A 24,196-nucleotide genomic window follows, 5' to 3' on the forward strand; every position below is an offset into this window, starting at 1 on the left:
CCGATAGTAAGAGCTCACAACACACAACACAACACAACACAACACAGCAGACCCGTGCTCTCAGCTTTCCTCATTATAGGAGGAGGATTCCTGCTCCTGCTCCAGATGATCCCCGATAGTAAGAGCTCACAACACACAACACACAACACAACACAACACAACACAACACAACACACCCGTGCTCTCAGCTTTCCTCATTATAGGAGGAGGATTCCTGCTCCAGATGATCCCCGACAGTAAGAGCTCAGTACAACACAGCTCACATCAAACTCACAACACAGCTCAAATAAAGCCCGACTTAAGGTTCAGGCTTTGAGAATTATCCTAAAATTTAGATTTCTGCAGAGATCCTATACAGTATAAAAAAGTAAGACTCTCGTCCATGCAACTTGACCTTACAGAGAGGGATAGTGTTGAAAACTTGGTGGAACTATAAGAGTAATTTACTCAAATGAGGACTATCACAAGGCCTTAAAGCCGTGAAAGAGCAGTAAGCAAGAGTAGAGAAGGAGAATTTGAAGAACTGAGTGCAAGTTTAGTGCACCTCGAAGAAAAAGCATTAGCAATCGGTTTATTGACTCAATCCTATGAATGCATGTGAGTTTACTACGGGTCGAGGATTAGCTTACGCTCTCTGCAAGTAAAACTGGACTTGGACATTTCAAGGAAAAGAGGTTAATCCTATTAGTCACATATTTATCAGGAAAGCTTGACTGGACATTTGAAGAAACATCCACGTGTTTTTGCAGATTCAGAGCTTATATAGGAACACAAGTCTCAGGAGGATGCATAAAGAGTGATCAAACTTTACATAAAGTCTGAATGGGTCTCTTCATCAAACGGCTGGTAGAGACTACACAAGCTTCCTCCCGGGTTAGTGACATCACAAACCCTAATATTTACATAAACCCCGCCCCCGGAACACGATTTATAGAATATCATGACAGAATATGCTAATCAATGACTAGAAGATAGTTAACTCCACATCGGCTACATAAATTCATCAACTAACCATTCAGAAATGCCCTGTTGCTTCTACATGTTGTCTCTTCTTCTTGAGTCTCTCCATCATTGTCTGACACCGGTTTGAACATAAAAGGCTAAAGGTTTTTTAAATGTTCAGTGCGTACACATAGACACACACACACACACACACACCAGCTCTTGAAGCTCCGCCCTCTGTGCCGGGAGCAGCAGCTCATTTGCATTTAAAGGGACACACACAAAATCGGCACATATTTGCTCACCCTCAAAAAGTGACAATTTTAACATGCTATAAAAATATCTGTGGGGCATTTTGAGCTAAAACTTCACACACACGCTCTGGGGGACATCAGAGACTTATTTTACATCTTGTGAAAAGGCATTATAAGATCAGCGTAACAACGAGCTCTTCCGCAGATCTTCACTCTCTGGCTCTGGCACTGGAGATGGCTGGGAAGTTCGGCTTCACCATGTCCTTCACGGTGGTGTACATCTACACAGCGGAGCTCTATCCCACCGTCCTGAGGAACCTGGGACTCGGCATGTGCTCCTCAGCCGCTCGCATCGGCAGCATCACCGCGCCATACGTCATATTCCTGGGTGAGTCATGTTCGTACCAGTTTTCCAAAAGTTGATGAATTATTTAGGTTGCTTGATGTTTGTATAAAGAAATGTTCAGCTTGAGCTTTTCTGACTGCAACCATATTTGCCTGAAATTAAGCCAGACTGAATTTAGATCGGTTCTCCTGGCTTTTGCCCATGCCAGGTTACTCTCATGAAGCACACTGGATAAGACAGGAGTAAACATGCATTATTCCGACCCTTCACTCTGCACCTTTTAAAGGAGGCATGTTTATTAACTAAAGCAGAAAAATATGCATAAAATAATTCTTAGGCTATTTCCAGGTCAGGAATTAAATTAATTTTTTCCCACTCAAAATTGTTCAGATCATGAAGGAACCCTTGTTCAGAGAAATGTGTCATTGTGGTTATATGATGCGTGGTTTGGTTTGAGGAATCTGACCACACATGGTCACTGATGTCATTCGCTGATGTGGAAGCAGTCGAACACTTCTGCGGGACGTTTGTTCAGATTAAATCTATTACAGATGATTTTCCCGGACATTCTGAATCCGCTCTAGTGGGACTGTCAACAATCTGAAAAAGATTTACTGGATCGCAATAGGTTTATAATTCATCAGTTGCTGAATGCAACCAATTCCATTTTAAGTCACCAAGAACTACTAACTCTTTATAATGTAAATCTGAAAGGATCTGTAATAAAGAAGGGAGAGCAGGACTATCAGCAGATGCGTCCTATAGCAGACAGAGACTTATGCTGAGAGATTTACAACATCAAGAAAACTCTAAATCAGTTTACTCACGGATTACAATACATACAATAAAGCAATACTTTAACATGAAACCTACTTTTTTAAATAAACATTGCTACGCCCCCACGCCTTTTGGGCATGTCAGTCATACATTATAGCTATTAATACAGATATCCTTGTCCAAAACAGATTTGTTCAGCCAAGCTTCAGGACACAGATGTGGAACATATCCATTTTAAGCTCCGAACATTTAAATGTATAAAAGCAAGTCCAGCTTGATTTAAAATCTGCAGGTGCTTCAGAACTTGAGGCAGAGACTGGGCCTGGGTTAGGTTTAACGCTCCCTGAGGTCAAAAGTAATAAAATAATCAAACACCTCTGCCTAAATCATTTAATATTATAGTTTTTGGAATTTATCTTATCACTTATTGCATTTCCTCTCCTATACTTAACACTGGATATTCATATTCTTTCCCACTTCCATCTTTTTAATCATGCTCCACTTCCTCATCTGGAGTACTTTCACCAATATCTTCACAAAATGGCTCTCAATGACTCGCCAGTCACCAATACTCTCTTTATTTACCTTCTGCTTGAATTTTCTTATATATCATATGTTCCCAATTATGTGTTTTCTTCAGTATTTAAAATGCTTTCCTTCTCTTTCTGATTGCTTCTCATTCCACCATGGAACTATTTTCTCCACCCTCTTTCCTTTCCTTCAGGAAGACATTCTTTTGCAGCATTCTGTATCACTGAAACTAGTCCTTTATTTATCGTTTCAATATCTTTCCCTTCGTTAATCTTGATCATTTTCATTCCATCCTCACTCATTATTTTGTATTTTTCCCAATTAGCTTTCTCAAACTTCTATTTTCCTATATTTCCTCGTTTTTCCCTCCTTTCCATCTCATTATTTACAATTTTACTTATTATAGGAAAATAAATACTTCCCAATTTATTATTCCTCCTAATGTATTTGAAACACTCGTTAGATCTATCGCTTCACATCTACTCTTGTGAAGTTTCCATCATTTAAGCAAACAAGTCTCGGGAGGATTCATAAAAAGGGATCAAACTTGACTCAAAGTCTGAATGGGTCTGTTTACCACTCCTGAAATATTTCTGAAAGAAGATCAGCATTTTACTCATATTCCTGGGTAAATCCCGAGCTGGTGTCAGGAACAGCTTTGAGAGAGTAGCTTCAGTGGGGAAACGGCTGCAGATTGTTGTGATGACGTTGAGTTCTCCTCTTGGTTCATAAAGGCACGTTCAGCAAGTATCTGCCCTACCTCCTGATGGGAAGCCTGACCATCGCCTCCTCAGTAACTAACCTGTTTCTGCCCGAGACCTTCCAGAAAGTGCTGCCCGAGACACTGGAGCAGATGCAGAGATGCAGAAGGTACGTCTCCCATCACTCCAAACATCAATACACACGTTTCTCATCTTTCACTCCTCATTAAATATGAGCTGTTTGTGATCAGTTTCATGAGAAGAGATAAACACAGCTTGGAGGACGGCAGAGGAACAGTCATCATGAACCAACACAAACAAACCAAGGAGTGAAAGTGATTCAGAAGATCCTACAGTCGCCCTCGTCTTCACGAAGGAACTCAATGGCTTCACATTATTTATGTGATTAAAATATTCATTTTTACATTGTATGAGTTTATTTTGTATTGTATTAACACTGTATTTGTTTTTTCTCTCAGTGGTCTTAGCACTGGAATTTCTGTCTTTGTATTTAAAAAAAAAGACAATAACATTTTTTTTTTGATAATGAAATCACATCATGATCGAGCTCAGAAAAGGTAGTGGATGTACATGTATATTGAAAGTGGATGTGTGAAATGCATCAATAAAAGCAGCATTACACGGATAGTTCCAGGCCTTGACAGTGATTGACCGAGTTTGAAGACATTGTAAAATACTCTATAAACACACAGCTGTCTGTCATCTCGTGGCATCAGTATTACACGGAGAGCCTAACAATACTCACCTCATGTTCTGAGAGCGCTGTAAACCCTCATTGGGCTTATTGTCTAATTTAACAGCATGTAAAATATATACATGTTTTGTGGAAATGTCTATAAGCACATTTGAATTGACTCAATTCAAATGACACAATAAAGAAGTCCATTCATGTATTCAAAAGAAAATGTTACACACAGAAGCAAGTGTGGCCCTTAATCTTATAATGCCTGTAATAGACCCACAACTGTTCCATCTTCATGTGATCCTGAGCAGAGTCCATTATTTCTCCAGAATCCTCAGTAAAAAGTGGAAGACTTTCAATACTTTACAAAGATAATGTTGTCTCAACAATCTTACATATATGAATTTAGCTGTGAATAAAGGATTCTAATACTATTTGATATACATACACCAAAAGATGATGTGTTGAGGACTCCAGGACAGGGGAAACACTGCACTGAACATAATAGTGAAATGCTGCAAGCTTGCAAGCTTCCCCTTTAGGATCAAACTAGGAACAGATGGGGAAGTGAAACAACACAAAACACTGGTGGACCTCAATACCAGGGAAAGTATTTCCTAAAAGTTCCACAAAAACACTGTGTGGTCAGCAGGCACGTGCAGAACGAGCCACAATTAATCAAAAGAGCCCCTCTCAAACAAATATCAATGATAATATCGTGGTCAATAAAACAGCATCACAAGTGTATTGTGATTGTCAAAAGGTTTGGTAACTAAAAATAATTGTATTAAGTTTAGTGACAACATGTTAAAATGTTTGCATGGCACAATGACTGGTATGCCACTGTTTTTATTATTGCTTGACACAAATTTCACGATTTCAATTCAATTCTTGTGATTTGAATCTGATCGATTAATTTCAATAAATATAAGGTATGATACATGTTAATTTTTTTCTGAAGAACAAAAATGTCTCACCTAATGCTGTGAACACACAGAGAGCCCTGTCAGCTGGTATTATTATTAAAGGTTAAAAATAACAACTCTATAACAACTCTAACCCTAACCCTAACTGTAATACAATATGGTTTGTATTATAACGTTAGAATATTGTAACGATATGTAAAAATATAATAAATATGTAATATAGAGCACATATTTAATAAAATACTCCTCTAATTTTTCTAGCCAACTACAGTAACTTGCTATACATGGTCATTAAATGGCTTTCCTGAGGGAATTGTAACGTGATGTGAAATAGGCCTATTGTTCTCCAGCTGTTTTATTGACCTCTTTCCGCCGTTGAAAAACACTCATTTTCAACGATCATACAGACACCTCGTGCCCTGAAGCGGCGAACCAGCAAAAATACAGAAAAAAAATCACAATTTAAAATAATGGTTTTCTATTTTAATATACTTTAAAATATAATGTATTCCTGTGATCAAAGCTGAATTTTCAGCATCATTACTCCAGTCTTCAGTGCCACACCCTTCAGAAATCACTCTAATATTATTTATTATCAATGTTGGAAACAGTTGTGTTAATGTTGTTTTTTTTTTTATGTTTTTTTGGAACCTGTGGTAATTTTTTCAGGATTCATTGATGAATAAAAAGTAAAAAAGAACAGTGTTTAATTAAAGTAGAAATACTTTTATAAGTCTTTACTATCACTTTTTATCAATATAACACATCCTTGCTGAATAAAACTATTTATTTATTTATTTTTTAAAAAAGAAAAGAAAGAAAATTACTGACCACAAACTTTTGAACAATAGTGTATATTGGTACAAAAGATTTCTATTTTAAATAAATGCTGTTCTTTTTTTATTTGTTATACTCCGAATCCTGAAAAAGTGTCAAAGGTTATAAGTATATTGAAATAGAAAACCATTATTTTAATTTGTAGTAATATTTCATTCTTGCATTTTTGATCAATTAAACACAGTCTTGATGAGCATACATATATATTGTCATGAAACTGCTCCGAGACTCAAGGAGGAGATCCAAATGCAGCTTTATTTATATAATCCAAAGGCGTAATCCAATAAACAGGCAATGGGTCAAAACACAGGTAGGCAGTCCAAACAAACAAACAAACAAACAAACAAACAAACAAACAAAAACAAGACAGGCAGGGGTCAGAGGCAAGAGAATAGTCCACGGAACAGGAAACCAGGGAAAATGCTCAGAGATGCAGTGTGACACAAACTTTGCAGTGAGTGAAGGGGTGAACCAGGCTTATATGGGGTGAACTAAACAAGAAGATGAGATACAGGTGAATGTGATAATGAGTGCTGATGAGTCCAGGCAGAGAATGATGGGAGATGTAGTCTGTGAGTGAACATTAGAGTCTGGTGTGGAGTGCCCTCTGGTGGTTCTCAAGGGCACTCCAGCCGGTGACCGTTACATATATATATATATGTGCCCCTTTATTTACATTTGAGCCCCTGAGGAACTCTCTGCACGTCCCTGTTGGTCAGTTCAACAAAAGTTCACTGTCACCGGGGTGGAGAACTGCACCTAAAGAAAGTCATTTGTACATTACAGAGTAAAAGAGGGGGTACCAAGATGGCGACGGAGTAGGCAGTCGCGTTTTTGAGAGCTCTCTTCAAGGCCGCATATTTTCACGATTTAACTAATTGTCTCTACCCGAATTGAAACGATGAATATTCAGCAGATTCTTAAACCAGCAATACTGCAAATGCCGACCTCGTCAAAGCCTACATTACCAGAAAAGCCAAAGGACGGCGAGCATGACTATTGTGCAATGGACGTCGTAACTCTGCAATCAAAGCGGGAACGCGGACAAGACTCAACGCCGCCAACTCCAAGTAAGACTTTAAAAGAAAAGAAAGCCAAGCCAAACACTGAGAGTGGTCATCCCCAAGCCTCAAATAATGATATTTTGGAAGCAATTTTGGAGTTGGGTAAACGTGTGACTGGAATTGAGTCGCAGTTAGGAGACATCAAAGAACAAAACCGACAGAACACAGCCATGATTGTTAGTTTAACCAAGACTGTGCAGTTCAACTTGGAAGAACTAAAGGAGGTTAAAAATAAAGTGTTGGAAGTGGAGAGAGCTAATAGTCATTTACTGGAGGAAAATAAAGAATTGAAGAAGAAAGTGATGGAACAGAAACGATACAGGATGAGACCATGTCTTCGAGTGAGGGGACTAAAGGAGAAGAAAGATGAAAACCTCAGAGCGACCATCATTCCCATACTGAAGAAAATTGCCCCAGAATATGCGACAGACACGGAGCGCGCGGTGGATGTTGTTCATAGACTTGGCAAACGAGAGGATAATCGCACCAGGCAAGTCATTATCTTGTTTGCTTTGAGACATGTGAAGGATGAAGTCTGGCTGAAAACCAAAGACTCGCCAATATGCAGGATGGAAGGTATCAGTTTTGCGGAGATGTTACCCAAAGAGGATTTGGAGGCACGAGAGCGTTTATGGCCGTTGGTTGACCAAGCAAGAAAGGCAGGGAAGCGAGCCTTTTTCCGGGGACCCTACGCGTACATTGATGGACGTCGTGTTGAAGACAACGGACTACAAACTTCTTCAGGATGATATACTTTCGGGTTGACTTTGTCAGGATGATATAATTTCGGGCTGGAAAGTGGACCCTTTTCCGGGGTTCCATACGTGTACTTTGTTGGACGTCGTATTGAGGACAACGGTCTACAATCCTTTTCAGTTAAGTCTTTAAAGGTGGAGATTTCATGAGCGGTTTGAGAGCTCTAACATGTAGCATTTTCTTTCTAGTAGCATAATATTAAGTATTGTATAACATTATTATTTTCTTTTTCTTTTCTTTCCTTGTCTTGTTAGTTCATGCTTAATGTTAAAATCTCGTTTGGTTCTTTAAATGTTAGGGGCTTGAAAGATCTTGTTAAACGAAAAGCATTGTTTTTATTTTGTAAAGGGCAAAAATCTCATTGTTTTTTTTTACAAGAAACTCATTCCTCAGAAGCTGATGCATCGTTCTGGTTGAATCAATGGGGCGGAAAAATCCTGTTCAGTCATGGCTCTTCAAGATCCGGTGGAGTAGCGATTTGCTTCAATAACTTTCCAGGAGAAGTTATTACACATCGGACAGGACATTCTGTACAATGTCCTTCTGTACAGAAGGACATTGGTTGATAGCTGTGGTGAAAACTGAAGGTTCTTTCTTAAAGGCACAATATGTATTTTTTTTTATTTAAAAATATAAAAAATCACTATATCTATGTTATATATTTTTTAAAGTTGTGTATTTACATTATCCCGACAGTTCCAATTAACTTCTAAATCCAGAGAAATTTATATTTTAATTCGAAGACACGGACCGTGTCTTTATTTCCGTTTTGTCGCCGTCAATGCCGTCATATCCGTGTTGTCTCTGGTTTCCGCTCGTGCTGCCATGGCAACCAGAGCTATGAACCAGAGCCCTCTGATAGTAACCAAACTGACGCGGACAACTGTGTAGTTCGCAATGTCTATTTGCACGCTGTTGTTGTTTCGTTCAAACATTATGGACCATGGCAAGCAGACTTTGGATAAAAAAGGAGAACTAAACCGAGAATCAATATCAGCGCGGTGTTTTCGAGATGTCGAGAGCTCCCATGGACACTATATAAACGAGAGCTCCACGTCCGAGACTTCGACAACTCCTACATGTACTTTATTAAACAGGTGAGCACATTTACATAAAACTAATCAAGGTTATATAGTTCAACAGTGATAAAATGTTAGAATATGATCTGTATGTTATTCTAATGTTGATCTAGCTAGCTTACTGCTAGTCTCATACAGACAAACTAACGTTAACACATACATTTCAACACATTCAAATGCAGTTTAGAGTGATAGTGTAATGTTAGACCAAGTGAAACAGCGCTGCGTTACCTCTCAAGTTTAATTTGTCTAATAGACTGACCTGTGAGTTGTAATTCTGCGTGTAGTTCGGTAGAATGAAATGTCCATATTCCTTTTATATCCGCGGGACTCGCGTCGCGTTTGGAGCTGATAGCTGTCTCTTAGCAATCCCGAACTGCTTCATATCACAGTCATGATAAAAGCATCGATGTATTCAGTAATCCATATACATTATTAGATCGGTCGGCTTGACGTTGACGACAAAATCCATAATTCATAGCAAATGTTGCGTCATCAATCTACGCCTTTGTTATTGTAAATAGGTTAGCGACCCCTAGTGGAGAAAAAATCCCATATTGTGCCTTTAATGTTGATTAACATATATGGATATAATAATGATAACCAAAATAAATTAATGTTAGATGATATAACAAAGGTGATTTCTGAGCTTAAAGGTCGATATTTTACAGATTATATTTTATGTGGAGGAGATTGGAACATGACTCCAAATGAGTGGCTTGATAGGTGGCCAGCTAGAGTTGGAAAACCTCAATATAATATCCTAATTAATAACTTTATGGCTGATAATAATGTTAGTGACATTTGGAGAATAATATATCCAGGAATAACAGGTTTTTCATGGTTTAGACCAAATGGAAGCTGTAAATCTAGGATTGATTATTGGTTGGGTACTGATAGTATAATGAGTCATGTTACAAAGATAACTATGTCAAATGCACCTTTATCAGATCACTGTTTCATAGAACTAATCTTAGAACCTACAAATAAATTAACATATAGGAAAGGCTTTTGGAAGTTTAATGCCAAATTATTACAAAATGAAGAATATTGCAGTAAAATCCGAGAAACAATTTCTGAAATTCAAAATGATGACGCGATTATTGGTCATAGTAATAAATGGGAATTCATCAAATTCCGAATTAGAGAAGTAAGTATCCAATTTAGTAAAGTACTAGTTAAAAAAAATAAAGAGATGGAAAGCAAATTATTACAAGAAATACATGCATGCTGTAGCAACACCAATTTAACCTCTGAAGGAAAAAGCAGACTAGTCGAGTTGCAGAACAAGTTAGATCAACATTATCTTGACAAAGCACAGGGAGCGTTTGTGAGATCGAGAGCAAGGTGGATTGAATCAGGTGAAAAGAACTCCTATTATTTTTTCAATCTAGAAAAAAGCCGACAACAAAAAAATTGCATCTCTAGTCTTTTAGTAAATGGTGAGGAAAGGAAAGATTCTAAAATCATAGAAAATGAAGTCTACATGTTTTATTCTAAATTATATTCTTCTCAGTTCTCGAAATTAGACTGTAATAATCTTTTTCAAAATCTTAGTCCACTAATCCCCCAGATTGATTTATCTTTTAAAAAGATCTGTGACGCTGAACTTAGAATTGATGAACTGGACGCAGTTCTTAAGAAAATGGCTTCAAATAAATCCCCGGGTTTAGATGGCCTTACAGTTAATTTCTATAAATATTTTTGGGAAGATTTGAGAATCATATTATTTGAAGCGTTAAAAGAATGTATAGTTAGTAAAGAATTGATGACTAGTATGAAACAGGGTGTAATTACTCTGATTCCAAAGCCGGGGAAAGACAAACGGCAATTAGACAATTTAAGACCGATTACATTATTAAATACAGACTATAAAATATTTTCAGGATCCATTGCATCTAGACTTAAAAAAGGGATAGCAGACATAATAAGTGAGACACAGTCAGGCTTTATAAAAGGAAGAGTCATTCATAATAATATAAGACTTGTTATGGATTTATTAGACTATAGTGATTTAATTGATGATGCTGGTTTTATACTCTTCCTTGATTTTTATAAGGCCTTTGACTCTGTTGAGCATGAATTTATTTTAGAAACACTTCATTATTTTGGTTTTGGCGACAAATTCATAGATACTATACATTATGCTTTATTCTGATATAAATAGCTGTGTGTCTTTGGGACACAGGACTTGTAAAAGATTTAATATTGGTAGAGGAATAAGGCAAGGATGTGGAAGCTCTCCCTTGTTGTTTATAATGGTTGCAGAAATTCTGTCTATTTTAATTAAGAACAGCGTGATTGAAGGTCTGAAGTTGATGGGCAAACAAATAATTATAAGTCAGCTGGCTGATGATACAACTTTGTTTCTTAAAAATGAGCTCCAAATTCCCATAGCATTACAAGCTATCAATATTTTCGCAAAAGCCTCCGGACTTCAGTTAAATTTAAATAAATGTGAATTATTGCCATTAAAAGACCAATCCATGCAATCATTATATAACATAAAGGTAAAAAAAGAAGTCAAATACTTGGGTATTGTGGTGACTAAAGACAAAACAATTTCTGAAAAACGAAACATAAAAGACAATGTTGATAATTGTAAAACCTATCTAAATAGATGGCTACAAAGAGATCTCTCCATTTTTGGCAGAATATTGTTAACTAAAATGGACAGTTTATCTAGATTAATATATCCAGCTTACTCCCTTCCAATAGCACCCCAAATAGTTAAAACTATCAACAAACTAAATTTCAATTTTATATGGCGGAATAAATGTCATTATATAGCCAAGCAGGATTTAATTAGATCTTACGAGGATGGAGGTGGTAATGCAATAGATTTTGATTGTATGAATGGTATGTTGAAAATTAGATGGTTGAAAAACTAAATTCAAAATCAAAATTCACTGTGGTCTTATATTCCCAATCGGATTTTTGAAAAAGTAGGCGGAATTAGTTTTCTTCTAAAATGTGATTTTGATTTTAAGAAACTTCCTATGAAACTGTCAGATTTTCACCAACAGGTCCTTCTGTATTGGAAATTAATATTCAAGCATAATTTCACACCACACAATACACCTATTTGGAATAATAGGTATATTTTAGTAAATAGAAAATCTCTTTTTATTCCAGAATGGTTCTCTAAAGGTGTCTGGGCTATTGCCCACTTCATGGATGTGGAAGGAAATGTTTTACAACATGTGGAATTCTGTGACAAATTTCAAATTAGATCATGTACCCAAAAGAAGTTTAAACAGATTGTGAAAGCTCTCCCAGTATCACTTGTAGCTATGATTAAGCAGGATATAATATACTCAAAAATCACTCCTACCCTAAGACAACTTTGTATTAATGGTATTAATTTTCAGAATTACAAATGTAACAACAAGTTCATAAGAAACTGTTTACTTAACTGCCAAACAAGCTCTCTCAAAAGAGATTATATTCTCAAAGATTTTGGGAAGGAGACAATAAGAAAGATTAGATGTAAATACTTAAAATTTCCTGTCCCGCCAAAGATGAAAGAAATGCAGTTTAAAATTATGAATAAAATTGATCCAACTAATGATTTCTTAAAACAGAGGTTTAAAATGGATGTAGGAAACTGTAGTTTTTGTGATAATGAACCCGAAGATTTGGATAATCTTTTTTGTTTGTGCGAAGTTGTACAAAGGTTTTGGCTGGACCTTATACAATTGCTTGTATCCAAAGGAATTCAGATAGTGAATCTAACAATTAATGATATAAAATTTGGTATTTTTCGCAATGATCATAATGATTTTGGCATTAACAATGTAATTCTGTTAAGTAAACATTTCATACATAAATGTCGTTTTTTTAAGATAAATCCTAACATTATTTATTGAAGGAATGAGTTGAAACTTTTTTATAAGTCTTTATTATTGATTAATAACAAGAATGCAGTGAAACTGGCTTCTTTTATAAACATTCTTATTGAATAATTGCCCTTTTGTTTTATTTTATTTTGAATGTGTAATGTAAATATCTTGCCCCATGTTCTTCTGTTCTTTTATGTATGTATCTTCTAAGACATGCACTGTAGGTTCGTAGTAAGATTTTTCATTGTACCTGCTTTGTTTGTATTTGTTGTGCTAATAATAATAATAAAAAATAAAATAAAAAAAAATAAATAAAAAAAAATAAATAAAAAATTGTACATTACATACTCTTATACCATGGTCTGGGTGAATACTCAATTCTGATTGGCTGCAGGGTGTCCATTAAAAAGTGATAGAGGACACCTAGTAAAGGAGTTCTGGTGAAACTGACTGTTTACCATTCGAAATGAATAAATAAATGCGCTGGCTACATCAGCTGTGAGTAACCATAGCAACAGGGAGTAAACTGAAGGGTTCTACAAGCTGAGCGGACTATAAATATCTCCGGTTGCTAAATAAACCGTCAGGCGTAACCAGGGCCGGTTCTAGACATTAGGAGGCCCTAGGCAAAATTCATGTTGGAGGCCCCCCACCCCCAATAAAAAAACACTTGAAGCAAATATGATTCCTAACCTTTTTATTTATACAACATTTAATTTTAAAAGCAGTATATTTTTACTTACACAGTACATAAGTTTGGACACATTACTATTTTTAATGTTTTTGAAAGAAGTCTCTTATGCTCATCAAGCCTGGATTTATTTGATCAAAAATACAGAAAAATAATATAGTGAAATATTATTAAAATTTAAAATAATGGTTTTCTATTTTACTATACTTTATATTTCTGTGATGCAAAGCTGAATTTAGTGTCACGTGATCCTTCAGAAAACTTTATAATATTCTGATTTATTATCAAATGTTAGAAATGGTGCTTAAAGGAGAAGCACCACTTTTAAAATTCACTTTTAAAATGAAAATTCTGTCATCATATACTCACCCTCATGTTGTTTCAAACCTGTATGAATTTCTTTCTTCTGCTGAACACAAAGGAAGATATTTAGAAGAATGTCAGTAACCAGACAGTTTTTGGGTCCCATTGACTTCCATAGTATATTTTTTTCCTACTATGGAAGTCAATGGGACCCAAAAACTGTCTGGTTACTGACATTCTTCTAAATATCTTCCTTTGTGTTCAGCAGAAGAAAGAAATTCATACAGGTTTGAAACAACATGAGGGTGAGTATATGATGACAGAATTTTCATTTTAAAAGTGAACTTCTCCTTTAATATTTATTTTATAACCTGTGATACTTTTTTTCAGGATTTTTTATTATTAAAAAGTTGTTTTAAAAAAGTCTTCACTATCACTTTTTATATATTTAACACATCCTTGCTGAATATTCCTGTTTTTTTCTGTATTTTTGATCAAATAAATGCAGGCTTGTAGAGCATAATAATAAACTTCTTTCAAAAACATTAAAAATAGTAATGGGTCCAGACTTTTACCGGTACTGTATGTACATATTAATCAAACTTTATCTAAGGTAATCTCTTTTTTGTTTAATAAGATGTTATTGTTGTTGTTGTTGTTATTTTGCTGTTTTATTCAATTTATTCACAGTTCCAGAATCCCACTTCAGTAGATGAGCATAAGTGCTTTTATATTGCATTGCTACCTTAAATATGCTATACACAAATCAAGTGGAAGAGAAAGACACGATCGCTACTGAGCAGAAAAAAATATATAAACTGATATTATTGGCGTAATGTCAGGGTATAATCTAATCATCAGCAGAATTTAGAAGATAGACCCATAGATATGAGATCCTTTATTTGAAACATTTAAAAATGTTGTAGTGAGTGTGTTGGCTTTTTAACTTAGAATACAGACGTCTTGTCTTTTAATTTTGTAGCTTTTTTACTAGTCAGCTCCCGACGCGATGTTATTCATTGTACGCGCAAATTCAAAGCGTCGCGTCTGGGCACGTTAATGACGCTCGCGCTCTTTTAAACTCGTAATAAAGCGGTGAATGATTTTTCCAGAAATGACGCTGATCTACAGTACAAGTTTATATTTAGAATACATTGCAATCACTCCAAAATAGATGACGACAACTCACACACCTGCATTATGAGCTGTGCTTCTTTGTGTGCTTATTAAGCTTTTGCCTCGCAGCACCTGATGGATGTTCGTTACACATACTTTCAGAAGCCGGCACCCGCTTTGTAACGGACACATTAATTGGTTTAACTGCAGTAATGTAACAGTCTATGGTTAAGATAAACATCGTCACTATTTTTAGTTAATTAATAAATATTGAAATAAATTGTAGATAGGACATTTGTAAAATTTTTTTTTTTTTTTTTTTTGTCCCTCTGTCTGGGCCCCATCCCGCCAATCGGGCCCTAGGCACGTGCCTAGTTTGCCTTTGCGTTAATCCGGCTCTGGGCGTAACCAGGGAAACCAAGTTATTGTTTGTAAAAACTTTAGATTTCGATTGTAAAACTAATTAAAATATAAACTAATGTTTTAAAAATGTGTTATTTGGCAAGTGACCATGGTATAAGCGGGTTAATGCCCGACGAGGTGTCCATTGTGTCAGGTATTAATGGACTTCGCTGCGCGTCGGACGGTTCACGCCTCGCCGTCGTCCATTAATACCTGACAATGGACACCTCGTCGGGCATTAACCCTTACATAGTGTGTACAGGGCCGTCCATAAGGGGGGATAAAGGGGAATGTTTTCTGGGGCCCAGCCGCTAGGGGGGGCCCATGCAGTCCAGCTATAATTATGTTCATCCTAAATATAAGCAAAGGTTACCATATTTTATTTTGAACCAAAAGAGCACCATTAATTGTTGAAAGTGAGAAAAAAAATGCATTTTATTTAATGTTGCTCAAGTAAAATATAGCCTGTGTCATAATGAAACACCCCTTTCCTGAAAATGGTCTGAGCGGGCGCGGGCGCCGTGAGCGCTGAGCGAGCAGGAACGAGTAGTGAGTTGTCGTCGAAAAAGATGGATAAAGCAAAAAAGCTGGCGGGGGCTAAAAAATAGAAAAAGAAAGAGAGGAAAGGAGATGGCATGTCAATTGATGCGACAGCAGCTAAATAAGTGGAAGGTGAAAGGCAACAGGTAGGATTTAAAGTGTGACGTCCAGGCATGTAGGCTACTGGCCATCGGGACTACCGGGAGATTCCCAGTGGGCCGACGTGCTTTTTGGGCCGATGCATCTCATACTTTTTTTCTTTTTTTGTCTTAACGGCCCATACAACTGTACATTCGTTTAGTTTAGTTACTGCCGGTGTAATGCATTGGTCAAAAAAAGTCAGCGTTATTTTTTTTCCTGACACACCGGCCCATGAAACACGTAGATCAGCGGCCCATTGGTTCTTTTCTTGATGGTCACTGGGCTGGCCCAATCACATCTTTAATGTGAAGTATATAAATATACTCTTTCAAGTATAGAAATTAGTACAAAACGAATTATGAAAGTTTCCTTTATTTTTCAGTGCATTTGTTTTACAATATATGGCTATTATATAATGGGATTAATATTATAACTATTATTATGTAGTAGTGTAATGTAGACAGACACTGTAACTAAAAGAGGTTTTAATTTTTAATTTGCACACTGAATATGGGTTGGAGTTTTTAATTTTGAACTCTCAAAGTGCACCAGATCGATGAATTTAACATTAAAAAGCACAAAAGTCCACTCACCACAGCTTTACCAAAAATCCTGTAAGAAACACTGGTATTGCTATGGCAATGCAGTTTGTTTATATATATATTTATTTTTATTCATCACTGTGGAGTATAGTTCAATTATATTAATAAATGACATTTTTTTTTACTTATTTCATCTATTAAATCTCACTCGTTCCTACTCACTCATTACATGGCACACTTATTTATTTGTTGTTGTTTTTTTCAAAATTGTTGCTGCATACCCACCCCTGAGTCTCTCTCAGTTAAATGTATGTGTTAATGTAGGAGAGAGAGAGAGAGAGAGAGAGAGAGAGAGAGAGAACACACGCATGATATGAGTAGCCTATAGCAGATTTGGGGAGGGCCCATTCACTGGACCTTTTCAGGGGCCCAGTCATTTCTGTGGGCGGGCCTGAGTGTGTACATACTATAAGTTAAATATAAAGACAAATTAAAACAATAACCTTTACACCAAGCAAACACACATGTCAGACTGTGTTAAATGATGCATAAAATGATCGCAGCATCTGATTCAGGTTTTCTTCCCCGTAACTATCAAAGTCTGCCGACATATTCTTTTGGACTAACCAGTCTTTAGACACTGCCAGAGCCCATTCCGTACTCCGTTTAGTGTTTACTTCGTGCCTGTCTTCTTCAATTTTGTCAATTTCTCTGTCATCCAGCTCTTTGTGTTTTTTCTTGCATCTTTTGCGTTGTTTTTTGTTCTCTTTTCCGTTTCTTTACTGGGGACAAAACAGCCATTTACCACGATTCAAAAGTTTTGTTCTCTCCGTAAATATTGAAATTAATATTAAAATCTTCCATGTTCTGACTTTTTTGCCACAGCTGATCTTCTTCCAGCGGATCGATAGCCGTCCTCCAGAGTGAACAGAACTGCGTCCATAGCAACGCTCTGTTTTTCATGGCAACGGTGTGTTATACTTAGCAGCGTCTGTTATCAAGAAATTACACACCGCATTCTACATTAGAATTCAACCAAGCCATGTAATAAATAGAGATACAATACACTGTATGTCTATGTTACAGAAATGACTCTTTAAAATACAAATTATTTGTGCGGTGGAAGACGCTGTGGCACCGATAGGCTGCTATGAAGCAGGCCTTGGGTTTGCTATAGCCCCAGAGCCCGACGACTCCATAATGTGGGTCTGGGAACAGGGAACGCCCAGAACAGAGTTAATGAGGCATGCTGTGGGATGGATTTATCCCCTGTGCTACCAACTCCCTAATTCTTGTTGTGTCTTCATTGATGGCATGACGAGCCCCACACGGCAAACAGATCACCCGAGACTGACAGCTTCTTTGATTATAACAGAGTTTTTGCAAGAGAGACTTGTCCTGATTAATGACAATGTATTCCCGTTAATTTAGATGAATTGTATGATATTGTTGATGCAGTGATTTACTATTAGATTGTGATAAATGTAATCTTTAGTTGTAGAGCATATATGAGCTGGGTCAGATAATATTCACTGCTTCAGGTGATGTTCTCTGATTTACAATCTGTTGAGCTTTCATTGGTGAGATTCAATTATTTGGGATGTTTGTCTGTGACCTCATGTTGGGCAGGAGATCGCTTGGGCAAAAATGAATCCAAAGCATTGAGTGTCACCATGAAGACAAGACAAGAACAGAGTTTAAAGCGCTCTCTAATGACTCCAGGCTTTACATTTCCAGCTTCTCGCTCACTACTGAGACAAACCCTGAACGATCACGGAGAGACAAAACAGGGAGTATGTGACTTTCAAAACACCAGCTCCTCGCTCCAGACGCAGAAGTGAAACGGATTAGAAAACTGAAGTGGAAATCGCAAGCACTGCATTTCTATTACTGAGAAGCATTTGAAAGTGTTTGCTTTATAGTAAAGTTAGTCCCATAAGCATGATGAGGCGAAGGTCACATCATATTCCTCATTTCTTCTCATTTGTTAATTTCAGTCCCACCCACCACCTCATCTCTGACTGAGACTGTACTTAAAGCAGCTGTGCTTCTGCTGTCTCTATAACACCAGACCGGTGTCACACCATGTTTGCTCTGGGTCTGCTCACCTGTGCTGTGCTGACAGCATTCAGTGCTCACGCAGAAGTGGTCAGTACCTTTCATTTGTGTAGAGAGTTTTTCTACAAAGCCACAAAACCAGGAGGAATGGATCCGCCATGGGCGTAGGTTTAGGGGGGGACGCTAGGTACTAGTCCCAATCAATATTTTGAGATGACAAATTTGTCCCCACCAATATTTAGCAAGCTCCTTTGAACTGCTATTTGGATCGATTCCAACGGCCAAAACAACGACAGTACAAGAAACGCCGTAATTTGATTGGCGGCGGTGTATCTGACAGGCTACACGCGCAGGCCGGGACTACTTTTGTGCTTGCACTGGCAGCGAGCGGGTGGTGTGTGTGTGTGTGTGTGTGTGTGTGTGTGTGTGTGTGTGTGTGTGTGTGCGCGCGCGCGCGCGTCGACGACGCCGACGGTAAGTTACCAGGGCTGTCTCTCTGCCACATACAAAGGCCAGAGTAAAACATTTTAATATTCCGTTTTTTGCCACTTTTTGTACTTTGTAGATAGATCAGCTCTGCCACCCAAGAAGAAGAAAGGGGACATACGAAGCTTTTTCATAAAGCAGAGTGTAAGTAGGCAAAATAACTAGCCACACAAATAAACTAGCAGTAGTAGTGACTGACCAGGCTTTCAAATGCAGATTCTACTGTGGAAAATAGTATTGATTGGTGATAGTATGTGTTACCATGTTGTTACAGTTAAACCTAGCAGCAGCAATCTTTCAACTAACGTTAAGAGTATTGATTAGGCTGTGCAGCACTGATAGACTCATAGAAGTCACGCTATCATGATAGAATGCTACGTTAGCAAGTCACTGAATGTTAATTAGCTGACCTTAACTAAGAATCTTGCAGTCAACATAAACAGTGGATCTGAGACATTTTTCGTTTCTACATTCTATTTATGTAATGTATTTGTGAGTGAGTGTAGCCTAAGAATTTAATATTTAAGAATAGAATATATCAATAGAATTTGATATAGAATAGTAGATACAATTTTAGTATTAATGGAATACTGTAATCATGGATAATAATAATAATAATAGATAATAATAATGGATTTGTTGTGTTGAATGCATACTATGATACGTGTGTATTTTATTCATTTGTTCATTATTTAATTACATATAGAAAACTCATTCCAGGGGGAGGGGGAGGGGGAGGGGGAGGGGGATGTCCCCACCGAAGCTGAGGCCAAACCTACGCCCTTGGGATCCGCCATTTGAGACTGTCAAGAAAATCTGTCAGGTGTATGGTCAAGGTCAATCCACACGCTATTATTACGCTACGCTGTACTCAACACGACACAGGATTCCCCTCTACAGTGCCTATGTATTTGATCGTAGATGCAACAGCGACACTGGAAGGACAGACAGCTGGCACGTCGAGCCACAGGTGACTATGTGCTTCTGTTCTCTAACAAAACACTTTATTAGCAGTTTAAGCTCTGCAATCCATAAGAAGCAGTTCTGTTAATCTAAATATTGGTCTTCATTCTGTTTTGCCATTGCAAATAATTTGAAAAATATATTAGATGGATGGTACTTTTTTAAATGTACTTATACAGTAATTGTACAGTAGAAATTATGAATGTCAACTAAAAGAGACAAAGAGAAATTTTTTTTTTCACAAGAAAATTTGAAAACAAAATAAAGTCTTTCCTTACAAGCAGTCAACATCCAACTAACCATCTAAAATATTATTTATTCTGTAGATTTCAGGTTACTCAGAAAGAAATATGGTCCGTGAGGGAGACTTGAGAACCCTTGGACTAGATAAAGACGTTATTAAAAGAAGTCAAGCCATGAGCAGTGACTACAGCTCGACCGGATATGATCGTGGACACCTGAAGCCCAACAGCTTCGGTTTTGGTGATGGCCGTCTGGCAACATTCACACTGACCAATGCCACACCGATGGACAAGTGCTTCAACCGTGGCCACTGGAAAAAGTGGGAGTTAACTTTGAGGACTTTTTTAAATAACCAGCTCAGCAGTGATGGTTATTTAGCAACAGCCTACATTGTCACAGGTACGGTACCTAACGTGAATGTACAGATACCACAAAGGGAAATCTCTGAAGACTACACAGTATTATTTGAAAACTATGGAAGGGTGACGGTGCCCTCTCACATCTGGACGGCTGTCTGTTATAAACACCACACTGATGACAGATGGTCTTTCTCCTTCGGCTATATGGCAGAGAACCAGCCAGTAGAGTCTGACATAAACCCGATGAGTGTCTCAGACCTGGAGTATCAGCTCAGCACACTCTACGGTCAGCCCTCAAGAACTCAACAGACAGTTTCTATTTTTACGGAGGGTTGTTTTGGCAACAATAATAAATTAAACATGATTAAGGAGAAGTTCACAGGTAAAATCCAAAGGAGCACAGATGTGTTAATGAATCTTCCAGGGAAACAGGGAGTCCACATGAGCACAGCTGTGCAGACCACGTTTAGAGGAGTGATAAGGGCCATCAGCAGTGACAAGCAATCATCGATGAAAGTCAATGTGAAAGAGATGACAGTAAAATTAGCCTTTGACAGCATGAACACTTACTATACTATGGCTGAGGATCTAAAGGTTTTTGCTGGAAGTGCTTGTCTTATAACTTATCTCAGACCAGTAGTAAGGAATGTGCATGATGAGCTCAGAAAGAGGGAGGTATCCGTGGGGTCGGATGCTGTTGAATGCCTGTTGGTCCAGGAGAAGCAGATGACTGGAGCTGATGGATCGCAGTGCTCACGCTTCTCAAGGTCCAGTGACAGCTGTTGGTGCACCTCAGGAGGCAAAACCAAGCCCTGCTGCACCTCTCCCTGCCTGTACCGGCACAATCTCAAGAGCTACAGGTGTAACTCAGGCCAGATGCTGATAGAGTGCTCACCGCGGTACTCACTCGTCACGGTTAATGGAGAGAGGTGCAAGGATGATCACCCCTGCGCCAAATACGGCGAGGACTACTACTGGTGTAAGAAAGTCTCTGGCAGCTGGGATTACTGCAGTCCTCCGCTCTGGAACAGTAAAACTAAAAACGGGAAGTACTGCCGCAGCAACCATGCCTGTGCCAAATATGGTTCAAGGAATATGTGGTGCTACACAGATGACGAAAATAACTGGGATTACTGTTGAACTGTTACTGAATAAATCCGTAAAATAACAGAAAAAGTACTGGCATCTCATTACCGGGACATTATCCATTAAAGTACGGACATTTCTGTTAACTATAAAACACAATGCAATGCAGTGTAAAATTCAAAGCACAGGTAAAACACCTGTAGAAAAACAAAAATACAGAACATTTTGTCAAATTAATACAGCATATTGTGCCCTATGATTATGACTAAAGCAGGACTTTGCAAAGTTGATTGTGATTGTACTTGGAGCTCTTACTAACCTACAAGCTTTCTAACATACAAAATAAAGACTTATCTCTTATCTGTAATTAACAGCTGCTTAAAGTGTTTGTTTTTTTCTTTCTTTTTTCATTTCATTGTTATGCAAAAACAAAAATCTCAATAAAAATATGTATGAATGAATCTATTATATATGTGCAAATTCTTACACAAAGGAGTACACTTTGTTTTCAGTAAAAACTAGTCTCTGACATTTGTAGACTCTCTTAAACACAAGCTATCAGAACAGTGATGTGATCTTCATGAAGAGTAAGTCAAGCTGTGTCCACGCTCACAGATATAAACACCAGGGGCCTCATGTACAAAGACTTGCGTTGAATTCATACTAAAACATTGCGTACGGACAAAGCTGTAAATGTGCGTACGCACAAAAAACCCAGATGTATGAATCTCTGCGTACGAAGGATCCCACGCATATTCTCTTTGTACATCCCAGTTAACGTAAAATTGAGCGCACATGCACGAGCACAACGCCCCACCCAGTCTCCTCCCTTAATTTAATTAATTTAAATATGGTAATGAGTCCACTTTGGCAAAAGAAAGCAGTAAGAAAATGGCGGCAAGAAACGAAACTTTACAGAGAGTGAATTGGAGGTGCTACTATCGGAGGTAGAAACGAAAAAAAAAAAAAATTGGAACTTTGTCCTCCGGAATTAATAACAAAAGGAAAAAATATGAGTGGGAGAGTTTGGCTGATGCCGTCAATGCGGTGGGATCTGAAAGTCGCACTGTAGAGTAGACTGAGTAGCCTACAGTTGAGACACTTTTTGCGTTTTGATTTTTTCACACAAAAATAGACACTGAAAAGAAGTGAATTTCCACATGACATGCCACATGACATTCCATTACCTTGTAGACTAAGATATTATCAATCAATAATACCCACAAGTAGTTTATATTTTCCACAATTAGCTCATAAAAATAAGGTGCTTTTTGTCTCAACTTTGTCTCAACTGTACCCATATCATGTGGTACAGTTGAGACAGTGCATGGTACAGTTGAGACACCCCATTTTTAATGATGTGAAGGTAACTAACCATTCATTGTAAATAAATAAAAAAATAAAGACAAATAAAGAAAATAACAATTGGGCAACATTTTTGTTTATTCATCCATTTATATTCATTCATTTTATTTAAATTAGCACTGGTTAAAATGTATAAAGCAGGAACAAGATTATGTAACAATATTTATTAATAATACACAGTTTAAATATCACAAATATCACATTTTATTTTCATTTGCATCCTATGCTGGCTAATCACGGCGTTTAAACGGTTATAATAACACTGAACAACTAAACAGTGTGTTTCCTAATAGAGCTCTATCGGGGGTACAGTAGATATGTGTCTCAATATCCCCCGCTGGCCACCTCGCACATTTCTCTAGATTTTGCATTTACCTTGCATGACACAATACCATGAAATACAGAATAACGTTTGTGGTGATACCAGTTACGTTTAACAGTCACATAAGGATAATAAGCTATTCATTGTGGAGAGTGCATGGTGAAGTGAACGTTATAAAAAAAAAACTTTCCCCGATATCTTCGGATCGGAGATGCGTCCGTTGTTCAAATTTCCCACGATCAAAGAGGACACAAATACGCATGTGCACAGCAAAAATCACAACTTGTGCTTGCTGCGAACGCAAGTTAAGGTGTCTCAACTGTACACATGTCTCAACTGTACACAGTCTACCCTAAATGACCTTAAAAAGAAATGGTCTGATATAAAGGTGGACATTACACCAAAGCTGCCATTGCCATAGACTAAGGGTTGTATCAGGTTGTATCTTACTTAATTGCAAAATTGATAGAATATTCCCATAAGGCTCGACAATATATGTCAATTATTTTATAAATTGCAAATTAATAGCAATGCTTCCCACAGGTGGTGGTGCGATAGACTTGTAGAACAATTCGTTGTGTAATGTTTGCAACTTCACTTCATTGCCTGTAAGAGTCGCCAACGGACAAAAACAATGAGAAATGTACGTACGCCAGACATGAAATTGGCGTGGAGGAACGCACATTCTCGCGTTAATTTCACTGTTAGTACATACGACCGTAAGCGTGAAAGCTGGCGTACGCAACGTTTTTGTGCGTACGCAAGATTGATACATGAGGCCCCAGGGGCCTGATGTATCAATCTTGCGTACGCACAAAAGA

At 37.6% G+C, this 24,196-nt stretch overlaps 3 protein-coding genes across 3 annotated transcripts in view; 2 read left to right on the forward strand and 1 right to left on the reverse strand.

Annotated features, from left to right (window-relative positions):
* slc22a5 (solute carrier family 22 member 5) overlaps nt 1–4,186 on the forward strand; it is a 49,894-nt gene extending 45,708 nt beyond the window's left edge. The window contains exons 8-10 of the mRNA XM_082141320.1: nt 1,402–1,584; nt 3,585–3,720; nt 3,803–4,186. Coding sequence (XP_081997446.1) covers nt 1,402–1,584; nt 3,585–3,720; nt 3,803–3,884 — 401 coding nt within the window. The 3' untranslated portion in view covers nt 3,885–4,186. The remainder of the gene's footprint in view (nt 1–1,401; nt 1,585–3,584; nt 3,721–3,802) is intronic.
* The window catches only part of LOC309476837 (uncharacterized protein), a gene marked incomplete at its 3' end in the record, with an annotated part of 180,910 nt that overhangs the window by 99,429 nt on the left and 57,285 nt on the right, over nt 1–24,196 (reverse strand). The gene's annotated exons all lie outside the window — the stretch shown is intronic.
* LOC309477572 (uncharacterized protein) lies at nt 19,845–21,742 on the forward strand (the record flags this gene model as incomplete). The annotated part of the gene is made up of 2 exons (XM_082140846.1): nt 19,845–20,007; nt 20,327–21,742. Exon 2 carries the CDS (start codon nt 20,351–20,353, stop codon nt 21,740–21,742), a length of 1,392 nt encoding a protein of 463 aa, XP_081996972.1. The 5' UTR covers nt 19,845–20,007; nt 20,327–20,350.

Source organism: Leuciscus leuciscus (genome assembly GCF_965113295.1).
Source record: "Leuciscus leuciscus genome assembly, chromosome: 16".
NCBI lineage: Eukaryota > Metazoa > Chordata > Actinopteri > Cypriniformes > Leuciscidae > Leuciscus > Leuciscus leuciscus.